Source organism: Panthera pardus, unplaced genomic scaffold, assembly GCF_024362965.1.
Source record: "Panthera pardus isolate Hobbes unplaced genomic scaffold, ASM2436296v1 HiC_scaffold_13, whole genome shotgun sequence".
Taxonomy (NCBI): Eukaryota; Metazoa; Chordata; class Mammalia; order Carnivora; family Felidae; genus Panthera; species Panthera pardus.
This window is the reverse complement of record NW_026526688.1, coordinates 63,133,716-63,147,841: the sequence shown is the minus strand read 5'-3', so window position 1 is coordinate 63,147,841 and position 14,126 is coordinate 63,133,716. Positions and strand designations below refer to the sequence as shown.

The window sequence follows — 14,126 nt, the reverse complement described above, 5'->3', positions numbered from 1 at the left end:
ATGAAAGTGTAATCCACTAATCAATCATTCTGTTAACTGTTATTATAGGTTTTGTTACGGATGAAGAAAGGACACTGGAGACCTGTAGCTGGTGATGGTTAGAGGTGATAGGTATATTGACGCCAAAAGGAAAAAAAAAAGGAACAGAATGGGGAAAATGAGAATGCCAGCAACAAACTCATTTCACAGTACTGCTTAGGTTCTATGCTATTAACAGTCAGCTGTGATGAACAAAGAGAAGCAGTGGATAAAAGCTCGTGTGTGTGTGTGTGTGTGTGTGTGTGTGTGTGTGTGTGTGTGTGCGCGCGCATAACTTGAGATGAATGACAGCATGCTAATAATGCTTCCCGTAATTTGTCAAGAATTTTTACTTGCTTTTCCTTTCCGCCAGCATTGCTGACTGTGTAGAAAGATGTTTAGTCCTAGATAATTCTATAATGAGGTATTACATCACTAGACTACATAAATAGATACCTTATAACTATATACAAGTAAAAATAGATTAAGTAGATTTCCTTTTCTTAAAAAAGCACAGAGAAACTGCTTACCTGATATACATTAGTGTGAAGTCTATTTTTGGATACTTCCTGTACCACTTCCAACAGATTTCCAATTAAACTTTGCAGCAAACAATTTGCTTTCATTTCTCCAGGAACCTCTGATACAGGGTAATGGGCAGGTGTGCTGTGCTGGAAGAAAGGTTGGTATCTTAAAGACTATGAAAACAAGGAAGCAAGCATTTGCAGAGTAAACTGGAGTCATAAAAATGAAGGATTCCTTCAATTAGAATTGTCTATTGGTCTGGAGCAGAAGACACACTTCACCCCACTTAACAGCACAAAGCTTGTAATAAATACTTTTAATGTATCGACAAACCCATTTGCTAAATAGCAAAATCTTGCAAGGATACTTTGAAATGCTTCATAGTATATTATGTACACTAAGCTGCTTCCAAATCCGAGGAATAAAAGCAAAAAACCCTGATTTAAAATTAGAGAAACAACTCAAGAAATGCATTTTAAACTAACTCTTTAGGATAGAAAATGAGACTGTTTAGAAGGTCTCCATCTTCTTTAAAACCATATTTTTGAACACGTGATGCTTTTCATACTTGCTATCTTTACACTGAAAGGAATTACAAAAACAGGATCTTACAGTTTTATACTGTTTAGTGACGTGAAGTCTTTTCTTTACAGGAACGATTCTCAGTTCCCAGATTCTTGCCACGTGATGTGTTTGCACCTGCCATGTCATGTCATTAGTTTTACTGCAACATCGGATTCCAAATGAATCTCAGTAATTTTTGCCACCAGCTCCTGTCATGGACATGTTCCTCTGTGTGGTTCCATCTTCTTTACAAGTGATATAATCTGGTTATTCACATTAGCTTTATGTTATGGTTACTAATATGGCTAAGGAATTGTTCTCTTTCAACAGTATAACAAATGGACGGACTTTTGTAAGGTCTCATCCCTCTGTAAGGAGTGAGGAGCTCATCCAAAGAATAATCAGCAGGTGGGTGGAGCTAATAACCCAAGCAGGGAGAGGTCAAACACCTTTGCGTGTCCAGTGAGCACCATTCCAAGGGAAAGAGAAATGAGAAGTCCTTAGCGGCCCTTGGAAAGCTACTCCCAATCTTTTGCATCCTTTACTTGAGAAAATAGTGAAACTCATATACAAAGGAAGATATATTAAAAGTTTTTTCCCCCACAGATGGCCTTGTGTTCATCCTGACAAGCATTTTTGTTTACTTCCCTCGTGAAGGGTGAGGCAGCATTAAATCTTGATGTTTGATTGCCAAGGGCCAGTTTTGTGAAGTTACTTGGCCCACACAAAGATGAAAATGGAAACTGGCCTCATAAATTGCTGCTGATCTTAGGCAGGTCTACATATGTCTGAAAGCCAAGGGTTCCATCACTGTCTTTTCAGAAAACAACAAAAGCTCAGCATAGATGAATTAACATTTTCAAATTGCTTCAAGATTCTCAGAGGAGATGCCAAGTTGTGGGTTTGGCTGTTCCTCTTCTTTGCAAGGAACTGGCTCCATGGCAGAGACTTGAGTTAGAAACATGGACTGCCTTCAAGGCGCCTAGGTGGCTCAGTTGGTTGGGCGTCAGACTTCAGCTCAGGTCACGATCTTGCTGTCCGTGAGTTTGAGCCCCACATCGGGCTCTGTGCTGACAGCTCAGAGCCTGGAGCCTGCTTCGGATTCTGTGTCTCCCTCGCTCTCTGCCCTTCCCCCACTCATGCTCTGTCGGTCTTTCTCTCTCAAAAATAAACATTACAAAAAAAAAAAAAGAAAAGAAACGTGTATAGACTGCCTTCAAATCTACCTGGTGGCCAACAAGCTAGAATACTAGAGCTTGTGGGCTGATGTTTAACTCTCAGTGAGGTTGAACTGTATGAGGGTAAAAAGGTATTCTTTCCCAGATCATTTGTAAAGTCTATAAATTTAGAAATAGATATGAAAAACAAAAAGTTTGGGTAGACATTAAGCATTCTAGTTGACCTGGATCCCCTAACAAGCAGAGAATTATAACAGATAAAATTAATCCAGGGGAGATGTGAAAGGAGCTATGGTTTGGACTTGCGTATCTACTTGTCAGACTGACACCTCCTTATTTGGGTAGAAGTATACGAAAGCAATAGGAGACTTTTTTGTTTTTTGTTTTTGTTTTCTCCTGAAAGAGTTCCTGAAATGGCTGATCAAACAGCCCTGTTCACTCAGCTTGCATGCAGAAGAAAGAAGTCAGGCCACAGGTTTGATCAAATCTAAGTTAGTGTGTATCTCTTGGGACTAGCATTTAAACTCAATTCCTAGCAAAGCCAGGTACAGATATAACGGACAGTCACGGAAATGTGTAGAAATAATAATAGCAACGACCATGTATTAAGTGCCCCCATTGTACATTTAGTGTTATATGCTTACATAGATGATTTCACTTAATTCTTACAACGACCTTATAAAGTAGGAGGTTTTTTGGTGACCCGAGAAAAACCATCAATGAGAGAATGTCATCAATGATGACATCCTTAGTCATTTCCTACTCATGATGGATCAATAATGCCACCACATTATAGAAAGGTTAGCTCACGTTAAGGCATACCAAAGTATTGCCTTTTTCCTAGAACATTTCACTAGGCTACCAAGAAACTTCTTGTCCTCCTCCTACCTTACCCACTGCTCTTTCTCTGTCTCCTTTGCTGAATTCTGCTTATCTTATTATCTTAATGTTGGAGTGCCTCAGGGCTCAATTCTTGGTCCTCTTCTTTTCTGTAGCTACTTTATCTAGTTGATCTCAACCAGTTCCATGACTTTATTTTTTTTCAACCAGTTCCATGACTTTAAATAATATCTATGCTGACAAACTCCACATTTATATCCCCTCCAGATACATATATCTAATTGTCTACTATCTTCACATGGATGTTTGATAGACACCTCAAACTTAACTGTGTCTAAATCAGAGTTTAAAAATACTCCCCTCCCCCTGACCAAATCTGTTTCTTTCTATTTCCCCATTCTCAGTAAATGTCAGCTCCATTCTCCCAAGAACCCAGACTAAAACACTGGGCATCATTTTTGACTCTGTTCTTTCTCTTATACTCATATCTAACCTATCAGCAATTCCTGTGTGCTTTATCTTCTAAATAGGATTGGAATATGACCACTTCTCTCCATCACACTGACTTTAGTCCAGGTCATCCTTATTTTTTTTATTCCAGTTAGGCTAATCTCTGTGCTTGCTCTCTTGTTTCCCTATATATACTGCTCACATAGCAATCAGTCATCGTTTGGAAAAAAAAAAAAACCAACTTTTTATTATGGACCTTTAAAAGCATACACATAAATACACATAAATGATGACTACCCCCATGTACCCATCACTTAGCATCAAAAATTAACATTTTGCTCATATTTTTCTAAAGCTTTTTTAAGTGTTTATTTATTTATTTTGAGAGAGAGAGCAAGTGAGCAGGAGAGGGGCAGAGAGAGAGAGAGAGAGAGGGAGAGACAGGGAGAAAGAATCCCAAACAGGTCCCATGCTGTCAGCACAGAGACCAATGTGGGGCTCGAACTCACAAATTGTGACATCATGACCTGACCCGAAATCAAAAGTGAAAGGCTTAACTGACTGAGCCACCCAGGTGTCTCCTTCCTTATCTTTTTTCCCCCTATTTTTTACCCTCTTTTTTTTTTTTTTTTTTTTTTTTGTGGAATATTTTAAAACAAATACCAGCAAAGGTGTCCTTTTAATTATGAGATCAAGCTGCTCACAACTTTCCAGTTGCTTTTCGGTAAGAGTCAAATCTTTTATGATGGCCTACAAGGCCTCTGTGATATGCCAGTCTGCCCCATACAACATCTCGTTTCCTGTCCTCACTCTGCTTCAGCTACACCAGAGATTCTCAAACCTTAGCACGCATCAGCATCTTCTGGAAGGCTTGTTATAGCACAGACGTCTAGGCTCCACCCCAGAGTTTCTGGTTCAGTAGATCTGAAGTGGGCCTCCAGAATTCGTATTTCTAACAAATTCCCAGATGCTATTGGACACACCTGGACAACCACCTGCTACATTGTTCTCCTTCCTGTTCCTCAACAAGCCAGGCAAGATTTTGCATAGGAGTCTTTGCATGACTCTTCCCTTGCCCTGAGCGCTCTTTGCTTTCCTCAAGATTCATTTTATTCCATCTCTGTTTAAATGACATCATTTGCGGGGCCTTCTCTGGCTACTCCTAAAATAGCATCCCAGCTCCTCACTCTGATTTTCTTCATAGCAGGCATCGTTCGTTTGTTTCTCCGCCCGTCTAGATTGACAGCTCCACGAGCCCACAGACCTGGCTTTGCCCTCTCATCGCATTCCGTACCAACACCTTGTCTAGTAGGTGCTCATTTCACTTCTCCAACGAAGGGATCATACACTGAGAGGGGAGGCCCAGGTCCCTGCTTGGAACACTGGACAGGCAAATTCATTTCTTCCTGCCTCAGTTTCACCATTTGTAAAGGAAGTGGTTGGTTATGCCTACCCTTTCCCTCTCCCCAGGCATAGGCTCAAATCAAAAGCGAAGGATGTGAACACGCTTGCAAAGCAGAGCAGTAAGTCAATAGCGAGCGCTAATATGCCGTGCTTTCGGGTGCCCTTTTTCCGCACAGACAACCCGCCCCCCGCCCCATTTTCTAGCTCCCCCGCCCGGGTGACCCACAACCCCAGCTGCGGGCGGCCGCCGCCCCCGTCCCGCCCCGCGAGCCCGCGTCTGGGCACGCCCGCCCGCTCCTGGCTGGCGCCCGCCCGCCTCCACCAACAACAGCAGTAGCGGCGGCGGCAGCAGCAGCAGCACCCTCAAACAGCAACAGCAGGAGCAGCACCCTCCGCAGCGCCAGCACCCTCAGCAGCAGCAGAAGCAGCAGCAGCAGCAAGAGGAAGGGGAGGCGCCGAGGGAGGGGTCCTCGGCCGCCGCGGGAGGCCGCATCGCCGTCCCGTCACGGCGTCGGCGCGGCCGGGGCCAAACCCGGAAGTGGCCGAGCCCGCGCGCCCGCCCGTCCCGCCGCCGCCGCCGCCACCGCCCCGCACTCCGGAGAGCGCGGGAGCCGCGCAGGCAGACGGAGCGCGCCCGGCCGAGCGGGCCATGGCCGCGGGGGCCGCCGCCGCAGGTGGTGGCGCGCGGTGAGGCGAGCGCGGCGCCCCCTCCGGGGCGGATGGAACGCGGCTCGGCGGGCGGGCAGTGCCGGCGTCCGCGGCTGGAATGGTGCTGGCGGCGGCGGTCGGTGCCTGCGTTCTGAAGCCCGAGAGGAGCCACAATGGAGACGCCGCCGCTGCCTCCCGCGTGAGTGAGCGGGCGGGCAGGCAGGCGGGCTGTGCGGCTGCGGATAAGCGCGCCGCTGCGGCGCGTGTCGCCGGCCACGGGCGCTGCTCGGGCACGGCCGCCCGGTGCCCGCCGGCGGAAGACGCCCGGAGCCGCCGGGGAGCGGACGCTGGGGGCGGTGGGAGGTGGGAGCTGCGGGGCGTGACGAGGTGCGGTTCCCGCAGTCCTGAGGCGGACGCGGGCGGAAACTCAGCCTGGCCAGGCAGTGACTTAGAACCCTGGATAGTATCTAGGGAAGGGGCTTCCCCATCCCAGGCGAATAGAAGATTCCGGCTGGGCTGGGCTTGGGGACTCTGCCCGTCCTGTGTGCGCCTCCCTGGAACGCTTGGGCTGCTGGTGCCTAGCTTGCCAACCCCTTTCTAAGGGATGGAGATATGCTGCACGGGAGTCCGTTGAAAAAAGGGAACTGGAAAGTACCAGACACCGGCGTCTAAATGAATTGACCTTAGATTGCTTGCTTCTTCGAATTTCTAGCAAAATTAATATCTGAAGAGCTTTTACATCACTCTAAGTGAGCCACGGCTGTTCAGGGCATGTGACCTCTTTTACCTGGCACTGCAGAAAATTGTATCCAGAAACCAGAGCATCTTCTGTTTCCTTGGTACCCTAGGCAAATTAGTAGTGTAGCTACCTGCCAGGCACAGGTGTCTTCTTCCTTGGTACCCAAATACATTTAAGATACCTGCAGCGAAACTACTTTCCAGAAATAATAACAGTTGAACAATTACGTGGAATATACTGAAGAATTGCATTATTCAGTACAGTATATATTTTTTGAAAGTATTTGGTAAAAGTGGACTATAAATCCCCAGGAGTTTTGAAAATTTCCATTTTGATTTACCTTCCTTAGTTTAACCTTTATCAGGGAACAAGAGCCCCTTGAATCTGACTTTTCAAACCTCAAGCAAACCTCATTCTGAGATCAGTGTACCTTTTCACGAGAGCTTATTCATGGAGCCTTATCGTTTTTCACTTAGATTTGGCCAGCTTCACTCCATGGCAGTTGTACCGCACCAGCCTCTTGTGGTTATTTGGCAGAATTCCAGCCAAAATATGGGTATTTGGCCTGGACTGAATAATTTTTTGATGTCCAGCCCTTTTAAGGAGAGCTGGAACTATAAGATCCTGGAACTGTAATTTCTAAAAGTGCCTTACAGAATTTTTAGCTTGAGTGGAACAGGTCATGGGGATCTAAGGAGTAGATGATAAAACTGATGAATTGACCCTTCCTGGCCAGTAGAAGCAAGGGCTCAGTGGCTTCGTGATCACTTAGCTTTGAGGGCTTTGTGATCGGGTCATGTTCTTTAGCAGGTTTGGGAAGGCTCCTAAACCCTAGGAAACATGATGGTGGATTGTTAGCATCAGCAGCATGAATATAGCACCAGCACATGGGTTCTGTCCAGGCTTAGAGACAATTAAGGCAGGAAATGGTTCTTGTATGTAGATAGCACATAGTATATGGAATATATCATGTAGGCATGTTATCTATACTAAGCCTGTTCCCTTTATATCAGTTTCCTGCAGTCCCCTTTTACTTTTGGAGCAGAGGAAACTACAGGAAAGAACAAGGGGCTCTTAGAATGCAGGTGGAAAAAGGGTGTGGACAAAAAGCAGCCTCTGGAGGGAGGGACTAGAGATGTAGAAAATGATTTAAATAGAAATAATTGAAAATGAAATGGACGTGTGCATGGAAATAGTGATAAACTGAATCTAGGACAGATCAATTAATCATAATTTTGGTATCCAGCACAATTCTCTGGTATTGAGACTCCATCAATAATGCTGGAACAATGACAGGCTGAGATGTAATGGAAAACAAGGAATGTCAGCAGGGATGAAAGATTTGTTAAAACTTCTTTTAATGAGGGGTGGCTAAAGTTGGTGAGACTTCTTGATTGTTGATATTCATTTAACACTAAATACAAATGGGGTTTATTTTCATTTGGCCCATCTAAAATTAACCCTCATTCCAGAATTTGTTAGAATCAGAAATAGGTTCCCTTCCTGCCCCTTGGCCTATTTGCCTTCACTCCCATTAGCTTACTTTTTCCTTCCACACTAAATCATAGGTGCTGTATTTGAGGATTGCAGACAGTGTCTTTGGGAAGGAGCTTTATTGGGCCTCACTGGGCTTGAGTTGGGTAGATGGAGGCAGTCAAAGTTATTGGGAGGGCTCAGCTTCTTGTAAGGTTAGATTTTTAACCTGAGCTTTAAGGCAAGGAAAGATGTTTGATGTGGACTTAAAATGCCTTGGGTGATGTGGTTGGAAGCAGGAGCTCAGGTCCTCTTTGGGTGAGTGTCTGTTTATTAACTCATTAATTCTGCGAATATTTGAATGCCTGTCTCTGCCTGCCACTGTGGAGGAGCTTATGCTCGTCCTTCTCTTGTGACAGCCAGTTTTACACTGTTTTCAGATCCCACCTTGCTGCCCTTCAGCCTGTTAGCACATTGTCTTGGAGGGGTAGGATGACTGCCCAGGTTCTCTAGTTCCTTTGGGATGGGATGGGCTCGTTGAAATTAGGTTTTGATCTCTTCTACTCTTTCCACTCTTTCACTCTTTGCCTTCAAGTTCTCCTCATCCTTTTTGATTCTCATATTGTCACTGGGCTTCATATCTCTCTGCCTGTTGTTTTTTGGATCTTATATGTGACGTTTAGATTCTCTTGCATTTAGGAGTCTGGGTGATATTAAGATGATGGGACATTTGCCTCTGATTGAATCTGAAGGTGTGTAACTAAAAATTAGATGTAGGTTAGTATAGGAATTTTGGGTGGTAAACTGAGACGTGCAGCCCTGACCTCAGGAATGTTTTGCATATTCTAGCTTTTATAGTTATTTTTGTAAAAGATTTTCATAATTATGAAATTGAGGGAAGGCTGAGGTATAGGGTGGCATGCATCCCTTTGACCACCTCTCACTGAACATTGTTTTGGTCCTTGTTTTCTTAATGGCTCTGCTTTTACATGTTGGCTTTCTCTTTACAAGCCTTACATCTTTGCTTTTCCTTCACAGAGCTCAGCAAACATGTCTCACATACAACCATATCTTGGATCAGCGATTCCACATCACTGGAGACTCTTGGCATCAGAGTTGTTCAAGCGTAGGCAGACAGACATCTTCTTGACCGTGTTCATAGGGATTTAGGCAGCAGAAGATTGGTTGAATCAGAGCAGAGGTTTTCAGAATTTTGGATTTCACTGACCTTTAAAGTTAAATAAATAAATAAATAAATAAATAAACTGAGGTCCATCACAGAACTGCTAACTTATTTTTTTGCTTAGTAGAAAAAAAATTGATGAAATAATAATTATAAGCTATCACCATTTTTTTTTTTGTAAAAGGAAGGACAGTTTAGTGTCCCTTTCCAAATACAAAGAAGGATGTAATCTCAGACTTAAAAGGATAGTCTTTAAATTGAATTAATTTAGTTTTATGAAAACTTACTATATTTTCCTTATTTTGTCACGGATCAATAAAAAGTTTACTGGAGCCCAGCTTTTGTGATCCACCGGACCAGATGATGTTTAATGTTCTTTCTAATTTTAAGATTGAGTTACTGTGAATTTGGAACCTTGACGCAGGTTACCCCAGTATTCATTGGTTTGTCTTACAGCACATTGGAATGTATTCTTGGTTTTGTTTAAGTAGGCATGAATGTAAATTGGGCATCTGTCAGATGATAGGTGAATCTCCTCAGTGACAGACAAAGATGTTTAAAATATGTAGGAGTAATAATGGCTGACAAGGTAATGTTGAAAGAAGACATGGATCACTGTGTGTTGAAAGAAGTGTTATGTAAGGAAAATTCTGAGGTGTATTTGGGAACTTGAGAAGTGGATTCTGGAAATAGGTAACATTGATGCAGTAGTCTTAAATTTTTCTGATGCTGGGAAATCACTCCTCCCTCTCCCACTAAATAGCCCCAAACCTCTTGTTTCTATAATACACACAGTAGGCATTCAATAAATATCAGTAAGCCTGCTTTCTTGAAGGTGACTGTAAATTTACTCATCTGTGGCTGTAATGGAACTGCACTAGAAGTGTTTATGAAAACAGTTGAACTTCTTCCTTAAGACCAGGGAGAAGGTTCTTTTCAGGTGATACAGAGAATGAAAATTGCTTTTCAGATGCTCTTCTATAGAATTCTTCCAAATTCTAAATATTGTTTACTATTGATAATAAGGGAGATAAGGTTTTTCATTCATATTTATTGGGTGCTTACTATGACCAGACTTTGGGAATATCTCAGAAAACAAAGTCTTTTTCATTGTGGTTGAAACTGATAGCAAACAAATATTTAATACAATTCCCGTAGTGCTAGGGTCAGTATACTTTGTGTGTTATGTGCTTCACTGTTTTACATTTCAGACGGCTGGCATTTGCTGAAGTATTTTTTTGACCAGTTCTTTTCACTGATCCTGCCTTGAAAATAAGCCCTTGCTTTCTATGACACTGCTTTTTCTTGGTTCCCTCCCGTAGGTTTTAGGTTGCTAAATGTGATTTACTTTATTACTTTATCTCATTTAATCTTGTGAACATGAGATTATGTTGGTGTAGGTTCTTATCTTTTTTCAGACGGTAAATTCCTTTTCGAAGGTTATCAAGTAGGAGGAGAAGTTGGGACTCTCTCACTGATCACTGTTTTCTGTCTTAGATGGCTTTTCTTCTGTTACGGTTCATTGGCAGTGGCTGCTCCTCACAGATGCAGGTTTTGGCCAGTTCTTTTTAATAACTATTGATCACTAAGTTGTGGCTCCATCTGTGTCTTAAGCCTAGGCTCTAGATCTGTGCCTCAGTCTTGAATTTTCAACTTCTTATAGAACTTCTCTGCTCTTAGCTTACACATCAGATTCAACATGTCTAAAACTGAGTTTGTAACCTTTGTTCTCAAACTGATTTCCCTTTATAACATCTGCACATAATCAATGGAATAATTATCCTTTTGGTCCCAGATACCCAAAGCCTTGGCATGGTCTTTGATTTCGCTCTCTCTCTCTCTCTGTCTCTCTGTCTCTCTGTCTCTCATCATCCTCCACAGTTACAACTTCTGGAAACTGTATACTCATGGTTTCAAGTGTCCATTCTGACTCCTTCTATCCTGAACAGATTTCATCCCTTGATACCTGCATTTTTCTTTTACCTTTTCTCCTGTTGAACTCTATGTGTTGTTTCCTCACCTTTCAATCCACTTACCATTTTGACCCCAACATCTTAGAGTCACATCAAGTGACTTACCAAACCAGTTATCTCAACCAGATAGATGGTCAGAGTCCTCGATCATTTTGTCCTAATCTTACAGTATGTTCAAAAGTATTATGTGCTTTGACCTCCTAGAGTAAACTCTGCCTTATCATGAGTGAGGAATCCCCAGCCTTTTCCCAGCCTGTCCCCAGTTAAAACAACTTGGAATTCTTCCAAAGCCCACTTGGAACCCTCTCTTCCTTCACAAAGTCTTCCCTATTTACTCTAATTCATTCCAGCTGCTCTTTGCATTCCTCTAGTGTTGGTAGCCCATTATTTTGCACCTGTGTGCTGACTTGTGCCATTCCCTGGTGGTTTCAGATGTGCCTCCCCAGTTAGATGGTAACTGGAGAAGTTTCTTGCGTTCAGCCTCCTTCATCTCCCCCATTCTGCTTATGTTAGGGTATGCAGTCAGCATCTAGGCAGTGCTTATCTACTTGATTTATTAACACTGGTGGTTGCGTGGAGTATTGCTAATAATTTTTAATTGAATGTCACAATTAAAAAGGAGGAAGGCCAGTCAAATCCATAAAAATATATCTCTATATTCAGTTCAGCTCCTAACCTCAACATTTTTCTTCTTAACTCTGTGTTTACATTCATACAGTATTTAATGCTTGTACAGCTCCCTGAGGCAAGTAGGTGAGGTGTTATTATCTTTGACTTTCCTATTACATTTCGTATTAGACAGATTTGTGGAATAACAGCACCTTATTTTGTAAGTAAACAGTCTAAAGGCCAGAGAGGCCAAGTGACTACACCCAAGGTCACTTGGTTAGTATTTGGCATCGTCAGGAATACCATTCAGGTCTTCCAGCTGATTCTGGTCCTCTTCTAGTGTGTTTTCATCCGAGTGTTAGAAAATGTAGCCTAGTCAACTGAATTGTGAAATCAAATTGCTGCCCTCTCTTACTAGCCAAGTGCTGGTAATACTAGGGAAAGTGGCAAAAGAAAGGCCAGAAAAAAGAGTTGATAAAAGACACGGAAGTGTTTGAAATGGATCACCAACCTCTTTCTCCCTATTTTAGCACATCACAAATATCCCACTCTGACAGCGCTTTGTTAACTGTTTGTTTATAACAAATTCTTTAAAATAAGATTGATCTTGCATAAGACATGCTTTTTACCCTGGTCCCTTTCCTGGTAATAGTCACTGCCAGGGACAAAAAGTGCCTGATTGTGCTCTGTTTGTCGTGTAGGTGGGAGGGAAAGAGGGAGAGCAAGCTGAGTTGAACTGAAGCAGAGCTTTTTACAGCTCTATTGTTCTACTATCAGAGAGCAATTATATTCCAACTTTCATCAACCTCTCCACTTCAGACATCCCAACCACGTCCTCCTGCCAGTGCTTCAACGCACACTTAACATAAAGCCACACGACTAAATCCCAGGGGGAGAGTAGTGGGTCCAGGGTGTGTGTGAGATCTCCCTCTGTCCTCCAGTAGGTTCAGTGCTCTCCCTTAATTGCTAATCCATTTTAGGAAAATTGGGCATTTCCAGCTTTTCCAGCTCAGAGAAATCTGAAACATAACTTTTGGCAATATATGTGCTATACTGATGTATTCAGTGGCATTACCTTTTATTCTGTCACCATGAAAAGTTATTACAATATTATTGACTATATTTCCTATGCTGTACTTTTCATCCTTGTGCCTTATTTTATAACTGGAAGTTGGTACCTCTTAATCCCCTTCACCTGTTTCTCTCACTCCCCAAACCTTCTCCTCGCTAGCAACCACCAGATTGTACTCTCTATATTTATGAGTCTTTTTCTCTTTTTTTGTTTGTTTGTTTGTTTAGATTGCACATATAAGTGAAATCATGTGGCATTTGTCTTTGTCTGACTTTTTTCAATTAGCACAATACCCTTTAGGTTCATCCATGTCATCACAAATGGCAAGATTTCAGTGGCATCATTATGATGTCTTGTAAGGTGTTCTGTGACTGGAGAGCAGGGATTTTGTTTTGTCTCACAAGATGCTTTATATTCAGTTCTATAGGTCTTCATACTGAAGGTACAATCCAAATTCTTACATGTAAATAGATATAGACACTAACTTTTTTAAAGCTACATTTATTTGGTAATAGGACCAAATAAATGTCTGTAGATGATAGTTAGTCTGCTGGCTCTATACCTAATGCAAGTTTGAATTCCAAACAATTGAAGAGAATCTGCAGAGCATGTCTCTTTGTCTTTAGCTAATTGCAAAAACTGAAGCCACAACTCTTCCACAAACCAAATCCTGTTTCCAGTGGAGAAAGCCCTCTATTTTTACAACCTCTAAATACTACGGTGGTTATTTGGGTGAGATGAAGGATGTGAGACTATTTTGTTGGGAAACTGTAGAGTGACATAACATACTAGTTAAAATATCGGCCTTCTGATATCTTGGACTTGCAAACTGGAGCGTTGTTAGTATAATCAGCTTCTGAGTGGAAGTTTAGTTAGGGAAGACAGCACAGAAAATAGAAGAGATATTATAAAGTAATGGAGAAACTTCAGAGCCGTAGAGCATGGATGGTGACTGAAAACAACAGCTGCTGATGTGAACTTGGCAGAAGTTTGTGAGTAATGGTGGGTGACTCATTGTGAGCAAGGGAGTCTTACAGCCTTTGAGGTGAACAGGCAGAGGGGAGAGCAGAGATGGTGGCCACCCAGGGGCTAAGTATTTGTGTCCTGCATGTGAAAATGTCTGGTCCCCTGTTAAATTTTGCAGCTGCATCATTCACATGAGTTACAGCATTGTTTCTACCAGAAAACCCTAAAAACATGAACAACTCATATGTTCTAAAGTGTTTGTTCTCAATCTGAGATGATTGTCCCGGGGTGGGAGGGAAGTGGGTGGTGGGACATATTACATCACTTTTTTTGTTTTGTTTTGAAATTATACATAGCTGCCTTTCACCCCTGCTTCTGGAGATGCTGTCATTCAGATATACCTAGTCCTATAAAAAGGGCTTGCCCAAATCTTCATGGGAAAAGGGATGGTTGAGTACAGTTTGAAAAATTGTTTGGCTCATTG

General features: G+C 42.6%; 1 protein-coding gene across 5 annotated transcripts in view; it reads left to right on the top strand.

Moving 5' to 3' along the window:
* Positions 1 to 5,681: 5,681 nt before the first annotated feature.
* KLHL2 (kelch like family member 2) overlaps positions 5,682 to 14,126 on the top strand; it is a 117,069-nt gene continuing 108,624 nt past the window's right edge. For all 5 annotated transcript variants that reach the window (XM_053901150.1, XM_019441064.2, XM_053901149.1 and 2 more), the window contains exon 1: positions 5,682 to 5,826. In XM_053901150.1, the coding sequence (XP_053757125.1) occupies positions 5,801 to 5,826 (26 nt within the window). In that variant the 5' untranslated portion in view covers positions 5,682 to 5,800. The remainder of the gene's footprint in view (positions 5,827 to 14,126) is intronic.